The sequence below is a fragment of the Muntiacus reevesi genome, chromosome 2 (genome assembly GCF_963930625.1).
Source record: "Muntiacus reevesi chromosome 2, mMunRee1.1, whole genome shotgun sequence".
Taxonomy (NCBI): Eukaryota; Metazoa; Chordata; class Mammalia; order Artiodactyla; family Cervidae; genus Muntiacus; species Muntiacus reevesi.
The window spans coordinates 252,463,371-252,482,143 of NC_089250.1; the positions used below are offsets into that span (position 1 = coordinate 252,463,371).

The 18,773-nt window shown below is 51.2% G+C and overlaps 1 protein-coding gene across 4 annotated transcripts; it reads left to right on the forward strand.

Moving 5' to 3' along the window:
- The first annotated feature begins 268 nt into the window (after positions 1-268).
- On the forward strand, positions 269-17,528 carry POP4 (POP4 homolog, ribonuclease P/MRP subunit). 4 transcript variants are annotated; one of them, XM_065925715.1, is made up of 7 exons: positions 269-498; positions 2,469-2,521; positions 4,170-4,393; positions 5,994-6,071; positions 6,223-6,284; positions 7,950-8,051; positions 15,504-17,528. In XM_065925715.1, the coding sequence occupies exons 1-7, from the start codon at positions 492-494 to the stop codon at positions 15,545-15,547; spliced, it is 570 nt and encodes a 189-aa protein (XP_065781787.1). In that variant the 5' UTR covers positions 269-491; the 3' UTR covers positions 15,548-17,528. The 4 variants fall into 4 exon arrangements, with proteins under 4 accessions (XP_065781787.1, XP_065781786.1, XP_065781784.1 ...); XM_065925714.1 differs by lacking the exon at positions 15,504-17,528 and adding an exon at positions 8,994-9,503; XM_065925712.1 differs by lacking the exon at positions 15,504-17,528 and adding an exon at positions 8,296-8,943.
- The last annotated feature ends 1,245 nt before the right edge of the window (positions 17,529-18,773 follow it).

The following is an 18,773-nucleotide window of genomic DNA, read 5'->3' on the forward strand; positions in this document are numbered from 1 at the left end:
AACCCATTTCCACCCTCCTCGCGTCCCCAACCTCCCTCCGTTCTCTCCAAGTCCACTTGTCTCTCTCTATTCCAGGGCCTCACAAACATTCCACACTCCCCGACTCCAACCCTACTGCTTCTGGCAGTCCCTCGCCTACAAAACACACAAACGCAGAGAGCGCCGTCAAACAAAGACTCTTGTCTGCCCGCAGTACTCCGCTCGCCGGGGTCAGCCCCAAGGCGCAGGCGTCATCCTAAGTCGGCGCACGTCGGTGACGTCACGGGCGCGCCACCCCCTGAGCCAGGAGCCCGAGACTCCAGCTCCGAGAAGCAGGTCGTCGGTCTGTCAGCCTGCTTACCGCGCGACTTCGGGCACAAGGAACGTCTGCGCCACAAACTTGGACGAAAGAGGCTCTAGTGGTCGAGGGTTGCTGAAGAAAGTAGAGGCGGATAAAGACTGAGCGACGCCTGAAGGAGACGTCAGCAGAGCGCACCGGAAGCGGTCCGAGAATGACGAGTAAGCCGGGTTGAGGGCCACGAAATTGGAGAGGGGTGGGGTGTTAGAGAGCCGGAGACTAGATCTAGGTATTGGTGGGTGACAGGGTTGCAGGGGAGTCTGGACGGAACTGCCGTGGGAATTGTCCCGCCTTCTAGAAGTGTAACTGTGGCCAGGAGTCCCGATTGGCTTGGTGCAATCTCTGAACTAGGAACTGATGTCGGGTTCTCTGGGCCGGAGGAGGGGGAGGGGGGCTGCCCTGCTCCCTGGTGAGTGGTGCTAGAGGAGGGCCCAAGGCCTTGGTCTGACTTGGCTGCTATATCCCGTGGTGGCGTGGTTAAGGCCCTTTTCCTCTCTTCAACCCACTTTCCCCTTTTGTAACGGTTGGATGGCATCACCGACTAAATGGACATGAGTTTGAGCAAGCTCTGGGAGTTGGTGATGGACAGGGAAGCCTGGCCTACTGCAGTCCCTGGGGTCGCAAAGAGTCGGACAGGACTGAGCGACTGAACTGAACTGAAGGTACTGATAATGGTGCCTGCCCAGCCAGCTGTTCTGTGAACGACCCTTTTCTGGTGTAAAGCGCAGAGAGCGCGCTGGGGAACAGTGCCACTAACCCAAGGCTTTGAGAGTTTGAGCAGAGAGGAGGTGAGCAAACACCCTAGGCAATTTATATAGGCAGGGGAGTGACACCGTTAAAACTGGATTTTAAGTTCCACTTCTGCCTCTCGATCTGCGTGATCGAGTTAAGTGTCTCAGCATATTTGAACTTCCAGTTTTCTCAGTGCATAATAGGAATGTGTGTGTGCGTGGGTAGTCATGTCCGACTCTTTGCAACCCCATGGACTGTAGCCCACCAGGTTCCTCTGTCCATGGGATTTTCCACGCAAGAATACTGGAGTGGGTTGCCTCCTCTAAGGGATCGTCCCAACCCAGGGATTGAACCCATTTCTTCTGTGTCTCCTGCATTGGCAGGCGAATTCTTTACCACTGGCGCCACCTGGGACTATATAATAGGAATAATAATGCCTTTAAAATGGTCATTCAGAAAGTATAAGATAAAGTGTATGTAGCTTTTAATTGGGCATGGTAAGTATTGAGGGCTCAATACTTGTTAGATGTCTGTTATAGGAGGGGGAAAAAAGGCTTCTGGGTTTAATGCTAGGCACCTGTTTCAGTTGCAGTCATTCCTGGGGTTCCATACCCTGCAAGTTGCTTTCTACAAACAGATTTCAATCCCTGTCTTCCAGTTGAGGGAGAATCATACTCTGTATATGAGGCTTGTAACCACCTTGGTTTGTTTGTTCACATGTATTCAGGGAAGCACAACAGAGCTGGGATGGAGTTTAGAGTGTAGTGTGAACCATATTTTCTAGTCCTTTGGCCCTTAAACCAGGCCTTTGTCTCATTCTCTTCACACCCATATTCTGTCCCCAATGCTGTGGTTTTCTTCTTCAGAAGAAATTAAGAAACAAGAGTGTGAAAATTTTTGAAGGTTGAAACCATGTTGAGCAGTATGTATTTTGAGCTTGAAGAAAGCTCTATGGTATTTTATCAATTTAGGACACCATCGGTTGTATGATGCATCTCAGCTTCATTGATACTAAAATGTGAAAAGTCTGTTTTTAAACATCAAACAGTAAACAAAATGTAGTAGTTTCAGCTCTCCTCATCCTGAAAAACCCTGTCATATAACTTTTAAATGAGATACATTATTAGAGTTCTAGAGCAACAGATTCCAGAGATTCAGACACACATTCATGTTTGAGAAGCACTGTTTTAAAGCACGCCGCTGGGACTGCTAGGATGGATGTGGCCGGAGGGTAGGACCGTAGACATCCGAAAAAGCTTTGGCGCTGTGCTCTCTGTACCACCCGTCTTCTGTCCCTCAATAAGCAAAGTGCTTTTCACAGTTCGAAGAGTCTTAGGTTTTCTAGCCATAGCCAACAGGATCGATCTTTCCATGTTTGTGTTTTGTTTTAATCCCCTAGGTGCGGTCTGCCATGCCTTTTCTCAGAAGGAGGCAAAAGAGTTCGACGTTAAGGTACAGTGCTTGGGCAGGGGGTCTGGGAGCACCAGAGGTGATGACCAAGATGTCTCAGTGGCTTCTTAAGTGCTTTAGTGACTCCTTTAGTGCTGTTTTAGATGTCCTTTCCCACAGTTGACTTCTCACGTTTCCAGCAGACATATTAGGTTTAATCAAGGTCTGTTGTTCTGCTGGCCTCCTTTCCCAGAGTCAAGTTTGGTAAACTGGGACTTCTTGATCTGTGTCCCTTCACCATGTAGGGGACACCAGGCTGTGCTCACCTGAAACCTGTCATGGTGAGCACTGTCATTTGAACTTACTCTGCCCCCTTCACTCCTGAAGAGGGAAGACAGATCATATTTGATAGATGTAATTTATGGATCATATCTGGGTGCTACAAACATAGTTTGGCAGAAGCTTCACTGGTGACTCATAATGAGGGAGTTACTTAGGAAATCAAGATTTTGAAAGACTGATATACTTTTATTTGGCTTCTGCATGAAAGGTGGGCCACTTAGGTGTTTAAAGAATCAAATGTCAAAAACAAAAAAAGAATCAAGTGTCCTCTTATAATAATAATAGTGATGATAGTGAATTTTTACTTAGCATTTAAAAGTACAGAGCTGAAGCTGACGGCCCTCCTTACTATGGGGATCCTTGAAGATTGTGTGTATCACATTTATCCCCATCTCCCACCTATCCCCAAGCCCATGACTGCTCCATGAAATGAGGCTTGATCACTATCGACACATGAGCTCCAAGGTGTTTGCAGCCCAGTTAGTGCAACAGAAGTCCAGGAAATGGCCCTGCCAAGAGGGAGAACCTCAGTAGACAGTGCTCCCTAGGGGTGTGGCAAACATGTGGGCAGAGGCATTGGAATGAGGAAGAGACTGGTGGAACTTCAACTTGGGGGACAGCAGTGCATATTCTTTCAAGAATTACACGCAGTCCTGACAGTAACGTTGCCCAGAAGTCCTCTCTAAGCGCAGGTGCTGTCACAGTCACACGATGCTCTGCTCTGTGTGGGAAAGAGTGACCACGCAGGGCTAAGGTATGCTCACAGTGTCTTTCTTCATGCAGTGCCAGAACCAATTAGGAGAGTAGTCATGCCATGTCCGCAAGACTGAAGACTCAATAAAGAGTATTAATGATACGGCCAGTGTCAAAATTGCTGCAGCTGGGCCCAACCTGGAGTTCTTGATTATGCTGTTTTTCCCTAGTGTTAGGATCATTTCCTTCGAGGCCATCACTTGCCTTCATTTGATCATGATTGATTAAATACTGTTGTCTTGTCGTTTCTCAAGCTTTCCTCCTTTCCAAGGATGAGAGAAGTCTTTTCTTCCAAATACAATGTTTTTGTCCGTTTGGTTTTTTGCTGTGGCTTTTTGTTTTTATTTTTAACTAACTTCAAAGAAGTAGAGTAGGAAGTTGGAGTCTGAGGTGATTGATCTGTGTGACAGTCACAAATTGAAATTTAAATGTGGCTTTCACTTCTGGCCAGCTGGGTTGGCGGACACTCGGCCAACAAGAGGCTGTGTGGGCCTCGGTGGGTAGATAGGTGGGTCAGTGAAGGTGGCCCCCCTGCTGTTGCGGTGGTGTGTGGGAGTGCCCAGGGGCCTGGGTGCTCCCAGCCAGAGCAGCATCTCACCATCTTGTCCCCAAGCAGCACATGGGAGCCCAGCGGGCCGAGGCCTTCGTGAGGGCCTTCCTGAGGCGGAGCATCCCTCGCATGAGCCAGCAAGCCCTAGAGGACCACCTGCAACGCAAGGCTGTTGTCCTGGAGTACTTCACTCACCGGAAGCAAAAGGAAAAGAGAAAGAAATCTAAAGGCCTTTCTGCCAAGCAGAGGAGGGAGCTGCGGCTCTTTGACATTAAACCGGAGCAGCAGAGGTATGGTGAGCTTTTCCTGCCTTTCCGTCCCAGCAGCGTGATCTTCCTGGTACTGAGAATGGATTTGGAAAGCTAGGGGATTCCCTGGTGGCTCAGACCGTAAAGAGTCTGCCTGCAACCTGAACCTGGGAGACCCAGGTTCGATCCCTGGGTCAGGAAGATCCCCTGGAGAAGGAAATGGCAACCCATTCCAGTATTCTTGCCTGGAAAAACCCATGGATGGAGGAGCCTGGTGGGCTACAGTCTGTAAGGTTGCAAAGAGTCTGGCATAGCTGAGCAACTTCACTTTGGGAAACTAGGCAGCCCCTGCTCCACTTAAGCTAAGAGAGCCTCTCCCATTTCTGCCACAAGGGGGCAGCCTTCCTTTACCAATTCAGACCTTTTTGATTTTTGGCTTCTGTCCTATCCTTAACTAATAAGGCCAGTGCCAAAAGTGAGTCTGTCGTCCATGGTAATAGGGCGACAGTTTTCTTAGAACAAAAGGAACTGATACTTCTTAACATATATCTCTTTGTAGCTTTTAATAGCAGTAGACAGACTCACCCATTGGGGTTTTATTTGCCAAAGAACGTGCTGCCCATGTGTTTCAGAAGTTTCTGAGAGAGACATCACTCTCTGTGGGAGGACATGTTCCTCCCTCCAGCTGACACCCCATCCCTCCGTGGCTACAGTTCTGTATTTGCATGTCTTAGGACTGTTCATATGCTTTGGCTCCGAGATCTATAGCCAAATAGCCTCCCACATCCCCTAAGACAGAGACTGTCACTTTGTTCATGGCCCCCTCACAAAATCAGCTGGGTTTTGGGAGGAGGAAGGGACTGCTGCCTGCCCCTGGTGTGCCTCACCCGTGACCCCACCAATAGAGTCCACTTTGGGTTTCAGCCTGAGGTTCTCATTTTCTCTAACCAGTAGCTTCATTAAGCGGATTCCTCATGAAGCACCAGGAAGGCCCATTCGGGGTCCTCTCACCTGCTTCCTCCCCTGCACCCTACCACTTCTCACCCTCCAGACAGACCCTGTCACCTTGCACATGGGCTTATGACAACCAGCAACTCCTGTTTACTGAGGGCTTATTGGGGTCAGCTTCCTATGACAGAAAACCTCAAAACAGCAGTGAATTAAACAATAAGCCAGTAGCAGTGGCTTCTTTTCTCTTGTGAAAAGTCAAGTTGAGTACCATCCTGGGCTGGTGAAGCAGGCAGTTCCACAGCCATCAGGCACCCTGGAGTGCAGCCTTGGGTGCGTCCTTGCTGCTGCACCATCTTTATCTAAGGCGTCTGCCTGAGCTCCAACTGTCACGGCTGCGTCTAACCAGCAGGAAAGACGAAGGGGCAAAGGAAGGCAACATCTTTCTCTTCTCACTAGCAAAAACTTAGCCTTGAGAGTGTTCTACCGGAGAGGAAACTAAGATTTGAGAGGTGAAAGTACTGGATTTCAGTGCGGTTATAGGAAGTAGAACTAGGATTTGCACCCAGGCCCCAGTGATCCAGGTCATGGTCCTTGGCATCAAGCCACGCTCTGTGCTCTTTGGATGTTACATTGTCATATATTGTATATGCCACATTGCCTGACTTTTTACCTCTCTCTGAATTTGCCACAGATACAGTCTTTTTCTCCCTCTACATGAACTCTGGAAACAGTACATCCGGGATCTATGTAACGGCCTCAAACCAGACACGTGAGTCGCAATTCTGAAGCCTTGCCCTTTGGGGAAGAACCCAAGGAACCCTGCTATCAGCATTGCCTGCCTGAAGAAGTCTGTAGACCTGTTTACTTCTTTCAGAATTTACCATCATGGTATACACTGAAAGCTTCTATTTACCTCTTAGGCAGCCACAGATGATTCAGGCCAAGCTTCTAAAGGCAGATCTTCACGGCGCTATTGTTTCAGGTAATTTGCTTAAAGAGCACATCATCCGGATGCCCAAGCCATCCTTTAGTGACAGTTCCTTTCACTGCTGATGTCCCCACATCACCAGCACTTAGGTTAGGCGATGACTATAGATGTCTTAGTCAATTCTGACCACTTGTTGGATACTCTTAGATGATCTCTGTGTACCTTCCCACACAAAGACCCCTGCTGGTATCCCAAAGGACACTGCAGCTGCTGGCACGCACACATAGCCTGCTCACTTGAACGGTCCTGTGGTTTTAAATGTCAGCTGTGGACCAACAGTTGCCAAGTTGTCATCTCCAGCACAGACCTCACCCTTGAACTCTTTGAATTCAACTGTCTACTGTATATAGCCACCCAGATGTGCAGTGGACATTGTAAACTTTACACATCCAAAATAGAACTCTGGGCCTCTCCTCAGATCAGCCCTTCCCCTGGTCTTTGTCATCTCAGTTGCCACTGAGATCGTTGTCAGTGATAGCACTGAGTACTACTGAGGCCACAAATGGTAGTGCACTGTTCACCCTGGTTGTTCAGGCCGAAAACCCAAGTATCCACATTTCTTCTTTCTTCATCCCCACCTCCAAGGCATGAGCGCACCCTAACATCCAGATCTAAGCCACTACCTCCTCCCCTGGATTATTGCAAAGCTGCCTAACCCTCTTCCTACCAACACACTGCTCCTCCCCTGACCAGGCAGCCAGACGAAAGATTTTTTTTTTAACTGAAAAGTTGTGTCCCTTCTGCCTCTTTACTGTGGCCCAAACAGCCTGTCCTGCTGTCCTTGGGCAGCAGGTCTGACCACACTGGCCAGCTTTCTGCTTCTCACCAGGCCTGGCCCTGCCTCAGGCTCTTAGCATTTGCTTCTTCCCTCTGTCCAGAGAGTTCTTTGTGCTCACAGACTGATTCTTTCTCATTATTTGGGTCTCTGCTCAGATGTCGCTTCCCAGGGGTCTACCATTACTAAAGGTGACCTCTCTCCCCCATTACCCTGCCCTTGTGTTTTTTTCGTAGCACTCATCACTATCAGAAAATACAGTTGTCTGTGTGTATTACCCCTCCCGCGTTAGAACAGCAGCCCCTGAGAGCAGGACCGGGACTGCCCTTCTCACTACTGTGCCCAGCACCGACCTCGGACAGTGCCGGACACACGGCAGGCGTCCAGTGACCATGTGCCGACTGCATGGGGGTGGGCTGGAGGGGGCAAGGGGCCTGCCGCCGTGGGGGCAGCTCATTGCTGGGTGACCTGTAGTGGCCTCCCGTTCTGGCCAGAGCGTGGGAGGTTACAGGAGGACCATGGTGGCCTTGCCAGAGCAACCCAACTGTGGGTCTTGGTGGTATTAGACACACATGTGACCCCTTGGCTCCAGAATCCTGCCTAGGACCCCTGTGGCAGCAGGCCCTCTGAAGGACACCCTATCAGAGCAGCACAGGCCCTAACACCCCCAGTAAGGGACTGGGAAGCCTGGGCTTGTCCATGCCCAGCTGAGTAGCCAGCACTTAGGATAGGAGCGCTGCCCCCACCACGCCCCGCCTGCTGCTCTTTCTTCCTCCGCTGGCTCAAGGCTGGGAACAGAGCCCTCATCCCCCACAGGCCTGGCTGCCTGTGGCTCCATTAATAGCACAGAGGCCTGAGCCCTGAACTGCCCTTTTCCTTTGCAGTTACAAAATCCAAGTGCCCCTCCTATGTGGGTGTTACAGGGATCCTTCTACAAGAAACAAAGCACGTTTTCAAAATTATCACTAAAGAAGACCGCCTGAAAGGTACGTGACTGGATGGCCATGGCTGTGGCCGCCCCAACCAACTCACCGGCCCTTTCCTCTAAAGGTAGTTTGACCTTTTGAGTCAGCAGATACCTGCCTACCTTACATCTTAAGCCTGCAGAGACCATCCTGGCACCCAAGGCTCTCCCTGAGACACTCGTCAGCCCAGCCGCTGTGGCCAGATATGATCAAGGGAAGGAAGGGTTGCTTGGCTGTGCCTCCAGACACCTGGGTCTGTTTCCAGGACTGGGACCCTCCACCTGCCCAAAGGCTGCTGCCTCCCAGAGGATTGCAGCCAGAGAGGCAGTAGGGAGGAAGCCAAGGCAGCGCCTGCCCCTGGAGTTCCCAGAGCCCGCGCCCTGGGATCCAGGGAAGCGAGTCCCCGCTCATCTGCCCGTTGTGCTCACCGCTCTGGCAGAGGAGCACCTGGTCTGTCAGGATTCCCACACCCCTACCTTGCCCACGAATCCAGAGATTTCAAAACCACAGTGGGGGTTGTTCCTTTTATTTTTGACCCTTGGATTTCTTGCTGCTTGCTTCTATTTCCCTATATATTCTTCTGTTCTCATTTTAAACCTAAGAAAGTGGTGTACAAGTTTCCCCAGGAAGCATAAAGCCATGAGTCTGTCTGCAAGTTATGTGGCAAGACCTGTTTCTGGCACTTTTTCTGGGAGTTTCTGATTCTGGGAGTTTGGTTCCTGGCCTTTCACCCTGAAAAATAGGTGTTGAGTTATATTTAAAATGTGAGTAAATTGACCTTCTGGTAGAATCATCACCTTCGTCCTGGTATTGTTACCTTTGTGGGTTCCTCCATTTCCTAATGTCTTTCCTAGTAGCTTTGTTTATTTTCTAATACAAACATCTTGGGAATAATAGTTTCCGTAAAAGTGAACTTACTGCCAGAATTTTTTTCCTTATCCTTTTTCTCTTACTTTTTTTCAGTTATCCCGAAGCAAAACTGTGTGTTCACTGTGGAGATCGATGGCTTTATTTCCTACATTTATGGTAGCAAATTCCAGCTGCGGTCAAGTGAGCGGTCTGCAAAAAAGTTCAAAGCCAAGGGAACAATTGACCTGTGAGCTGTTACTGCCTAAGGGGATTATTTATGCCAGCCAAAGACTGGAAACATTCGCCTTTCAGGGAAGAGATGGTCAGGCCAGTTCTGGTTATAGACCACTTCCAGCCAGTTTAAATCAGCGTTAAGGACATTTAGTCATCTGGGGAGAAGCACACTGTACTGAGCACAGAATTCAGGGACCAGAGGGATGTGTCTTTACAGATGCTTTCGTTTTTCTGTTACTCCCATGGAGAGAAACGATTGGCAGGAAGCCCCAGGATTAACACAAGTTGACCCAAACAGTTTGTTTGGTTTTTCTTTTTCATACTTTTCTGTGTGTTCAGAATGTTGTTTGATAAGTCAGTAATTTGTGTAATAAAGCATGCGTGTGGGTATGAATAGGCCACAGGAGCGATTCCTGCAGCACAGCCAGGACGAGGGAGAGAGGCCTGAGGCCGTCCCTGGCTCCTGCCTTTACTTCTGTGCTCGGTGCCGTGAGGCACCGAGTCTCACTAGCTAGTGGTGACCTGCATCTTTGATGGGTCACTTTAAATCAGGCCTTCTGTCAAGCTCTTTGACCTAACCAAGGTTCACTTTGCTGTTTCTAGAAAGCAGAAGAAAGTTCCAGTACAGGGAGTTTAAGCCTATGGAGTGTTCTCAATTCCTGAGTCCGTCAGGCTCCAGAGGAAGGTGGACTGAAGGGAAAACAAGACTACAGTCTTTCCCAAGGTCTAACCTGCTAGGAAAGCCTGAGTCCCCAGCGGTGCCGCCTTAGTTGACTCTTAGTTCCATTTTTGCTGCCAAAAAGCATGGCTCTCCAGTCTGACCCTGGCCCTGTGGGCAGTGTGCCCGTGGGCCAGTAGGTGGGGCCCTTCTACGCAGGCCTGAGTACAAACCAGCTGAATGAGAACAGGGTGGGGACCAGCCTTCCAGGTGTGCTATTGAAAAAGCCATGTGGCTTAGGAGACCCTATCACCCCTTTCCTTTGAGAAGCAGGTGTTTGCCAGTCAACAAGGTGAAGGCAGAAGCATTCCTGAAGACAAGCTGGTGGCAAATTCACATGCTTTTTTCTTCCACACCAAGAGAAGCAGCAATGCCAGAGCTTTGCTTTCTCAGCATTTCCCACTCAGACTCCACACGGGACAAGAAGCATGATAAGGGGAGTGTAAACACTGATTTCACATCAACTGGAGAACAGCGAGAAGGCCTAGCTGTGCCTCCTGAGGGCTGAGCCTGCCGAGAGTCTCCCATGGACATACATGCCTGGCAGCTCGACCCCGCGTCCATCTGTGCGTGGTGTCCCCCACTTACCAGGAGGGTCTGAGTCCCCTGGGGTGTTCCCCGCAGCCCAGCCGCCATTGCCTGTGGTTTGGAGCCCAAGTCCCAGCACCGCCTCAGACAGGGCATCCTGACCCAGTGACAGCCGTTGGGTGTGGCCACAGGGGCACTCAGAGTCAGAGCACTGGCTTGCCTGGGGTCTCACCACCTGAGAGCTCGAGCTGGGATTTGAACCCTATAGTCTAGCTCCAGAGCCACGTTCTTTAGGATGGGAAGATACTTTGAGAGTGCATCCTTTATTACTTGGGTTCCCGCTTCCTGAGGGAATCTCTTGTCTTTCCCATAATACGGCTTCTGTTCTTCCGGCTGTCTGAAAGTGCCACACTGGTAACAGTATAGGTGCTATCACTTCCTAAATCCCACTGCTCTTACCCACCCCTCTGCAGTGTAAAAGGCGGCCAGTGTTGTGTAAATATACAGTTGCTTTCCAGAAAAGTTGTTGGAACCAATTGCCATGTGAAATCTGTTTTTCACTTGGCGCAGACTCAAGTTTCCATGTGAGTGGCTGTTTTGTTTGTAGACCTCTCCCCCTCCCCAAGGAGACTCGGTGAGAACGCTCACCTGCCACGAAGCTGCTGCTGCTGTGCTGCCTGTTTCTGGGAGACCCTTCTGTCCCTAGGGGCCATTAGGCCCTGTGCCCCATGGACCATGCCATCCTCAAAGGCAGGGGACGGGGTGAGGGGGGCCCAAGCCGGCCTGGGCGCTGGCTGTGAGTGAGCGATCCCGATGAAACTGTACTAAACGCTGCCACGGCAGGGGCACGGGGCCCACCGTCCCCATGGCTGCAGCACAGGGCTTGTCTTGGAGGGCGGTGTAGTACTTTGCAGTCCAGTCACTCCCATCTCCACTGCCCAGGGAGCAGAGCTCCAGCAGAGCTGGGGCCTTGGACAGGTAGGCTACCTGTGAGACACAGCAAAATCTGCCTTGTGTATAAGCCTTCATGCAGGGGAGAACCCTGTGCCCCAAGAGGCCTGTGAAGCAACAGAACAGTTAACACCACGGGACGAGACAGGAGATGTGGGTACAGTGACCCATTGTCCCCCTAAGAGCAAGTGGGCCCCAGCCCCTTTACATCCCCTAGGCCAGGTCTGAGCAGGACACAGCCACAGTGCGGGGCCTGCAGAGGACAGGCCAGTGCCTCTAGGGCAGGAAAAGGATGCAGCACCTGGAGGGTAAGAGGGACAGTGTAAGCTATGCCTTATTAGCCCAGCCTGCCTGCAGGGAGGCAGCTTAATCAACAGACATTTCTTTTCTCATTGTTCTGGAGGCTGGACGTCCAAGGTTAAGGTGCTCTTGGGGTTGCTGTCTGGTAAGAGCTTTTTCCTTGGCCACATCACTGTGTCCTCAGATAACCTGTGTGCACTCAGGGAGAGGTGAGGGGAGATCGCTGGTATCTCTTCCTCTGTAAAGACACCAGTCTAATGGAATTAAAGCCCCGCCTTCCTAAGCTTGTTTAACTTTAATTACCTCCTTAAAGGCTCAGAGCTTCAACAGAGGAATCTAGAGGGAACATGATTCAGTCCATAACAGCCATGGAGGCGTCTCGGCTGGGACAGACTATTTGTATCCTGTATCCTGACCCACATCCTCAGATATTGGCCTGGCCTGGCCTTCCTGCACCCCTCAATGGGGTGCTCGGACCATTAGCCAGTTCATCCAACCCAGCCGTTGGACCCTGAGCTCCCATCACCACAGGATTCCAGGATTTGCTCATGGAACTTCAGTTCAGCTGCTCCCTCCAATACCTGAAGCTCAGAGGGTTCCAGCTTCTCTTATATTTCTGCAAACAGCTCCTCTTCCCAAGCCCTCTTGGGGCCAGGCAGAGTCCGGTTGGAAAAAGAACACACAGGTGGGCGGGGTGGGCAAGGGAGGCACCCTGGAGGTGGCTTTGGATCCAGCCATTTGTGGGATGTTAAGAGTGTGGTCACACAGGCTCAGCAGGGCCTGCAGGGCCAACATGGAGAACCCAGGAAATCACCTGCACAGAGGGCCTGGGGCCAGCAGAAGAGAGACAAGAAAGGCTGTGGGGCTATGGCTACCAAACTCAGGAGATGCCCAGCAGGAGGGGAGAGATGGTGAGAGCTGCTAGAAAAGTTCTACTGTATCAGGGTAGGCTGTGGAATTGTGCTGATCCAGTCACCCAGTTCTGAAGTCTTCCAAGGCCTCAGTGTCGCCATCTGTCAAGTGTGGCCTTGAGACTAGATCAGGGCTTCCTTAAGTGGGATTCTGGCACTACCTGTGCGAGAATCTGCAGGATATGTGTCGAAAGCAGCCAGATCCTGGGCTGCGATCAGACTCCACGGGTGGGGCCCAGACAGCTTTCTGTTTCTCTAAGACCCCAGCTGGTTCCTCCAATCATTGATGTTTGAGGATGCTGGACTCCAGATGGTATCTGAAGTCTCTTCCAGCTCTGACATCTGGACTGTGATTTAAGATTTGGGCCTCTCGGGATGGTGCTTTGTGAATGCTGGAAAAGATTGTCAAATGACTGATCTCTCAGGTTCTGAAGAGTAAACATGAGCATTCCCCCCAAAAGCCATAAATTACGGTAAAAAGCTTTCTTTCTGGACAATGGCTTTAGTTCTAATTTAGTTTGCATTTCTTAGCTATAATGTCTAATTAAGACATCTGTTAAATGTCTATAATATTAATTTAATAGAGGGGGTTCTAATAGAACTGTATTGGAATTGTCCATTTAATTAACCTCATGGGCCTTTAATGGATGTCTTAAATAGACATCATTAACAAGAGTGCTAGACAAATTAAAATTAGAGTCAATAACATTCTTGGTAATTTTTCCTGAGCTGTGAAGGACAAGCATTGCTAAGTAGACACAGAGATGGAGTGTTGGTGCTGGTGTCCCCAGCAGGGTCCACAATGGACAAGGCCCCACGCATGGCTTAACCATTCTGTGTCCTGGTCAGCTCTGCCCAGGGAGGGTCCAGCCATCGGAGGCAGTTCTCAGGAGCACAGTCCTGCTCTGCCCGCTTCATATACCTTCACAGAAAACGTTTGCTGACCGAGTCCTTCAGACAGCTCCTGGATGTGGGAAGGAAATGGAGGAAGGAGGGACTCACCCAGAGATTCTCACTAGATACCATAGCTGTGTGGATCGGGAGAGGTGGCCCCTTCTAGCACAGGGCAGGATTGGCTGGAATGGGTGGGCGCAACAGGATGAAATGGGATGAGAGGAAAACATTCTATTACTTTTGGCTCCTCCGCGCCACTGAACAGCTCTCACTTAAATGAGCTATAGCTTCCCAAAATCAGTAGTCAGTTCTCTCTTACTTCATCTCTCATCAGCTTTTGTCATGACTAACCATTCCCTGCCTCTTGAAATACCTCTGTAGCCCCACACTCCCTGACTTTCCTCCTGCCTCCCTGGCCACACCTTCTCAAGTGTTCTTTCATGGATTCTCGTCCTGTTCCAAACTTCCAAATGTTGGTTAAGCCCTGAACTCCAGCTTTGGACTCTTCTGCATTTGCTCTGTAGCTGGTCTCATCCACAACTTCAAATACACTTGACTCTCAAAATCATATTGGCAGCCTAGCTTCCTCCTAACCCCAGACCCAAATCTGTAACTGTATTGTCTGCCTCCCCAACCTGTTCCAGTGTGAACTTCTGAAGGACATCTTTGTACTGATTTCTGCTGTCTCCCCAGTGATGTAGAAACAGTGAACCCTAACAGGTGTTCCATGAGGGAATGAACACAAGTGCCCACTGAAAGCTCTAATGCCCCCCACCCCAGCCTGATAGGGCAGGACACAGAACTACTGACTTTCCTCTGCTCCCACCTCAGCGAATGGCCTCCTGGCTGTCCCATGACTCAAGCCAGAAACCCAGGCATCATCCTCTCTTGCATTCGTGCCCCCCAACCAATCTCCCATAAAGTGCTTGGTGGCCCTCCTTCCAGCCTCCTTGCCATCTCCCTGCTCCCACCTGCTCTCATCTCAACCAACAGCCACAGCCCCTCCCTACCCTCTCCTCCCCCCCCCCCCCCCCGCCTCCACGTGGGGCTCCACCACAGCTGACCTGACCTTTGTGAAGCATGACTCAGATCTTACTGCCCTTCTGCTCAACACCCACAGGGAAACTTCCCAGTGCTCTTTGAATTACAGCCAGCTTCCGACCAGGGTCATCGGGGCCCCCTCCAGCCCTGGCCTAGCCCACCTCCCCAGTGTCCCAGCCCCACGCCTTCTCTGCAGAGCTCTGCCCTACTCAGTGCGGGCACCTGTCACGCAGCCTGGGACACTCTTCCCTTGGACTCGCAACCACAAGGCAGCCCCTCCTCTGTATTCAACTCCCCACAACTGGCCTCCCTCAGAGCTGCCTCCTCTGAGCAGTCCCACACCAGCCCCTCTCTCGTATGAGTCCATCTTACATTTTCTATAGCATTTCTTAGTATCTAACAATCTTGCCTGTTATTTACTGTCATCTCCTTCTACTAGAATATGAGCCCCATGAACACCAGGATTTTGCCTGTCTCGTTTGCCATCATAACCATTGTTTCCTCAATGCAATCTAGAACACTAAGTTGCACATGTTAAGTAGTTGCTGTCTGACTAAAAAAAAAAGAAAAAAAAAAAGGCAAGCAGCCAAGAGTGTGGCCTGATGATGGATAAGGGTTGGCACACAGCTGCTGTGACACTGGCCATGCCCCCCTCCAGCTCAGACAATACCCCACCAACCACTGCCACAGCTTGTCCACGGCAGAGCAGAACTGTGTCCTGGGACCCACAGGCTCCACACCTTCCATGCTGGCAGGCAGGCATCCCAGGCAGCAGTGATGTCCTGCGTCATCAGGCCTGCCCTTCCGTCTACTCAGCCAGGTGCACTTACACTTCAGGAGCAGCTGTGACGTGCAGTGTGTGTGGCCAGCGTGCCTCTGCCCTTTCCAGCGTCACACGCTGGAGCCCAGGGTGTGAGTGGGAGCAGGTGCGGCTGGAGCAGGTGCGGCTGGTGCAGGTGACCCGGCCTGAGAGGGTGCTGAGCTCAAGAAGCTCAGTAATCAATCAGGAAACTCAAACTCAAGGTCCAGTTTATTCTTGACTTGCAGGTTCAGCCACAGAAGACGTGAAAAAAACAGTGTGTTCAAGGTAGCTTTATTTAATCTACACAAATTAACGTGCATCCTCTGCCAGAAGAAAGGGAAGGAGAGAAATGATGTTGCAGATGGAGCTGCCTATGGCCCTGCGCTCCCGTTAAGTGGAAGCTTGCCCTGCAGTGGTGTGAGATGGAAAGCATCCTCAGTTGCCCTCTGTCTCCCCAGAAAGTGTGTGACTGTGATTCTGCTCACAGCAGCACAGACCCTAGGCCTGAGGTGTGCTGGAGGGGCCCCGAGCCCGGGAGGGTTGACATGTGCCTCTCTTTCCAGCTTCACTATACCATTCACGTCGGCAACTCGAGACCAGCTGTGGTGGGAATATTTAGACTACACCGCCAATCAGGCCTTGTTCATTTTCCAGCTTGCCACCCGAAACACCAGTCAGCTCCTCTGCGTGCAGGAGAAGCCGTGATAAGTTCCAGCCCTGTGGGCAGGACCTTCTGAGGGAGGAGGGCCTGTCCCTGCAGGGCCCCTGCAGGAGATGTGACAACATGATTTGAGCCTGAGGTGGTGGTTGACACCTAGCCCACAGAAGATGGGACACTGTGCCTGGGGACTGGAAACATGATTTGCATTTGCTGTCTGATAACTCGCAGGGCTATGGATTTCGGATCTGTGTCCTTTGTGTGAGTCTATCATGTGGGTGCTACATATGTTTCTGCAAGTTAAGCATCTCCCTGGAAATCTTGTTTTCTTGATGGTAGCTGGGTTGCCCTAACAGCTCTTGCTCAGGATCATGGATTGAAAGTGACGAAACTCAAGGTCCTGAGAAATGGGATGTGTCACCAACTTTACAGTTTTAATACCTCCCTCTCAAAATATGTGCTCTGTCTCTCTGCCCTGAACTTCCATGACCAAGAAGTCAGCAGTGCTGTTACTAGGGTGTGATCACCACAGATGTCCTCATCCCCACCCATGAGAAGCTCTAGCGGGTGTGACAGACAGCAAGTGGTGGGAACGGTTATCATGGGGGCTGCAGAGTGGGGTGGCAGGGGTGGGAAACAGGACCTACCAGGGGAAGCTGGTAGGTCTGGAGGCGGAGCAGTTTCCCTGGGGACCTGACCTTATGATGAGGCCAGAGGGTTGAGCTGGAGCCAGGCAGGCAGAGGAACCTCCTACAGAGGAACTAGGGGCAGGCAGAGGGGCGTGGGTAGGGGAACAGTACTGACCGCAGCCGGAGGCTTTGGACACTGGGCAGGGCGGCAGGAAGCCAGGGTCGGGGGAGGAAAGGAGACAGGGGTGAGCTGGAGCTGGCCGGGGCCAGGCCTGGAAGACTAGCAAGGAGGCTGTGCCTGTGAGGGACCAGAGTGCCAGCCTCAGGGATACACAAAAGCAGGTTTGAAGGGTGCACACAACTCCCCACAGACAAGGCCTTGTGTTCACAAGCCTCCCACATGAGCCGCCACCTGAGTCTCCATTCACAGCCTCATGACCTGTAAGGCTCCACCTTACAGGTCAATAAGCAGAGGGTGGCCTCAGCCAGCCAGGCTGTAAGTGGAGGGGCTGGAGCACGGCCAGCAGAGCCAAAGAGGCGGGAGGAGGCTGCAGGTGAGCTGTCTCGGGCAAGAAAGCGCCAGTGGGCAGGTGGGGAATGAAGGAGGAACCCCTGGCAGCAGGAAATGAGGAGGAAGATGGGAAAGCTGGGCCAAGAACAGGGAGTGGTGTGGGCACTCTTCTGAGATGTCCTTCCCTGCTTTGGCTCTGTCGCTTAGGCAAGCCACCACCTTTGCAGTGTCTGTGTCCCCATCTGTAAAATAAGCGTCACAAATAAGGCACAATGAGTAAGATTTACTCTGTGGGTCTTCCCTGGAGGTCCAGTGGTTGAGAATCTGCCTTCCAATGCAGGGGATGCGGCTTTGATCTCTGGTTGGAGAACTAAGCAGCATGTGCCGCAGGGCAATTAGGCCTCCACGCCACAACTGGAGAGAAGCCCATGCTTTGCATCAAAGAGACCATGTGCCACAGCGAGGACCCAACACAGTCAAATAAATAATTTAGAAAAGATTTGCGTGCATGTGTGTGTGTGCTCGGTGTGCTGAGTCGCTCAGTTGTGTCCGACTAAATTTGCGACCCCTTGGACTGTAGCCCGATAGACTCCTCTGTCCATGACATTTTCCAGGCTAGAATACTGAAGTGGGTTGCCATTTCCTACTCCACTTACTGTGCATATCACCCCCAAATGTGGAGAGTTCCCACAATATGTGGTCTCTTCTTTCAAACACACAGGAGCTGTCACTTGTCCAAGCTGCCCCCCCCCCCACCCGGGCCAACACTCTTGGTGGAGGCTTGGCACTGGTCACCTGTTTGCTGGCCAAGGACACTTGAGATTAATCCACCCAGGATCACACAGTGCTGACTGGATCACGAGGGTAGCCCTCTCTCCCGACATCAGCTATTCTTCTGGAATTTGATAAAGACTCCCTTTCCCCCTGAATTTAAAGCCCTGGTGTTGCTTGCCAGGGTAAGAACAGGACTGATTTTTGCAAAGTAGGAGCCCCTGCCAGCTCCTGGCTCCTGGCGGCGTTTGCTGCAGAATTTACAGGCTGTAATAACTATTGAACATCCTATTATTCGGCTGCCTAATTAATGTAAATGATAGTTACCGTCCGCTCACCGAGGCTGATGTTTCTCGGAGGAGGCTCTGCCAGCCACCCGGGCCCCATTCCAGGGGCGTTTATGGTGGCAGCCCCATTCTGACTTCGTGGAGTAACAGGTAAGTCATGGCCTTAAATAATGAAGACAGAGGGCTAATTGGCCCCAAGAACTGAGGAAGCTCAGTCTCGAGGCCCCAAATCAGATGAGAGAGACACTCCCACCTAGGTTCTTTTTTCTCAGACCCAGAGGCTCAACTGTTCCCTGAAACCCAGTGACAACATTTCCTAGGCCTTCCTGCAGGGAGACCAAGGAATGTTTCTCCCAGAAACACTAAACAGAGAATGAAGTCCTAAAATTCCTGCCTCCCTTCAGCTTCACCTCACCCCCACCTCCAGACTAGGGGAGCAACCTGTCCAAGTTTTGCCCAGACTGTGCAATCCCAAGCAAATCTACCAGGATGGACTTTCCTGCTCACTGTCTGGCTTCTTTTAGCTCCGGAGGGTAGGGAGCACACTAGATGCCACCGTCTCAGGAAGGCCTTCCCAGACCACCTTGCCTTAGTTGACTCCCTTCCACCAGTGCTAGAGAACAAAGCCCACAGGTCTGTCCCCACCCTGTAGTGACGGC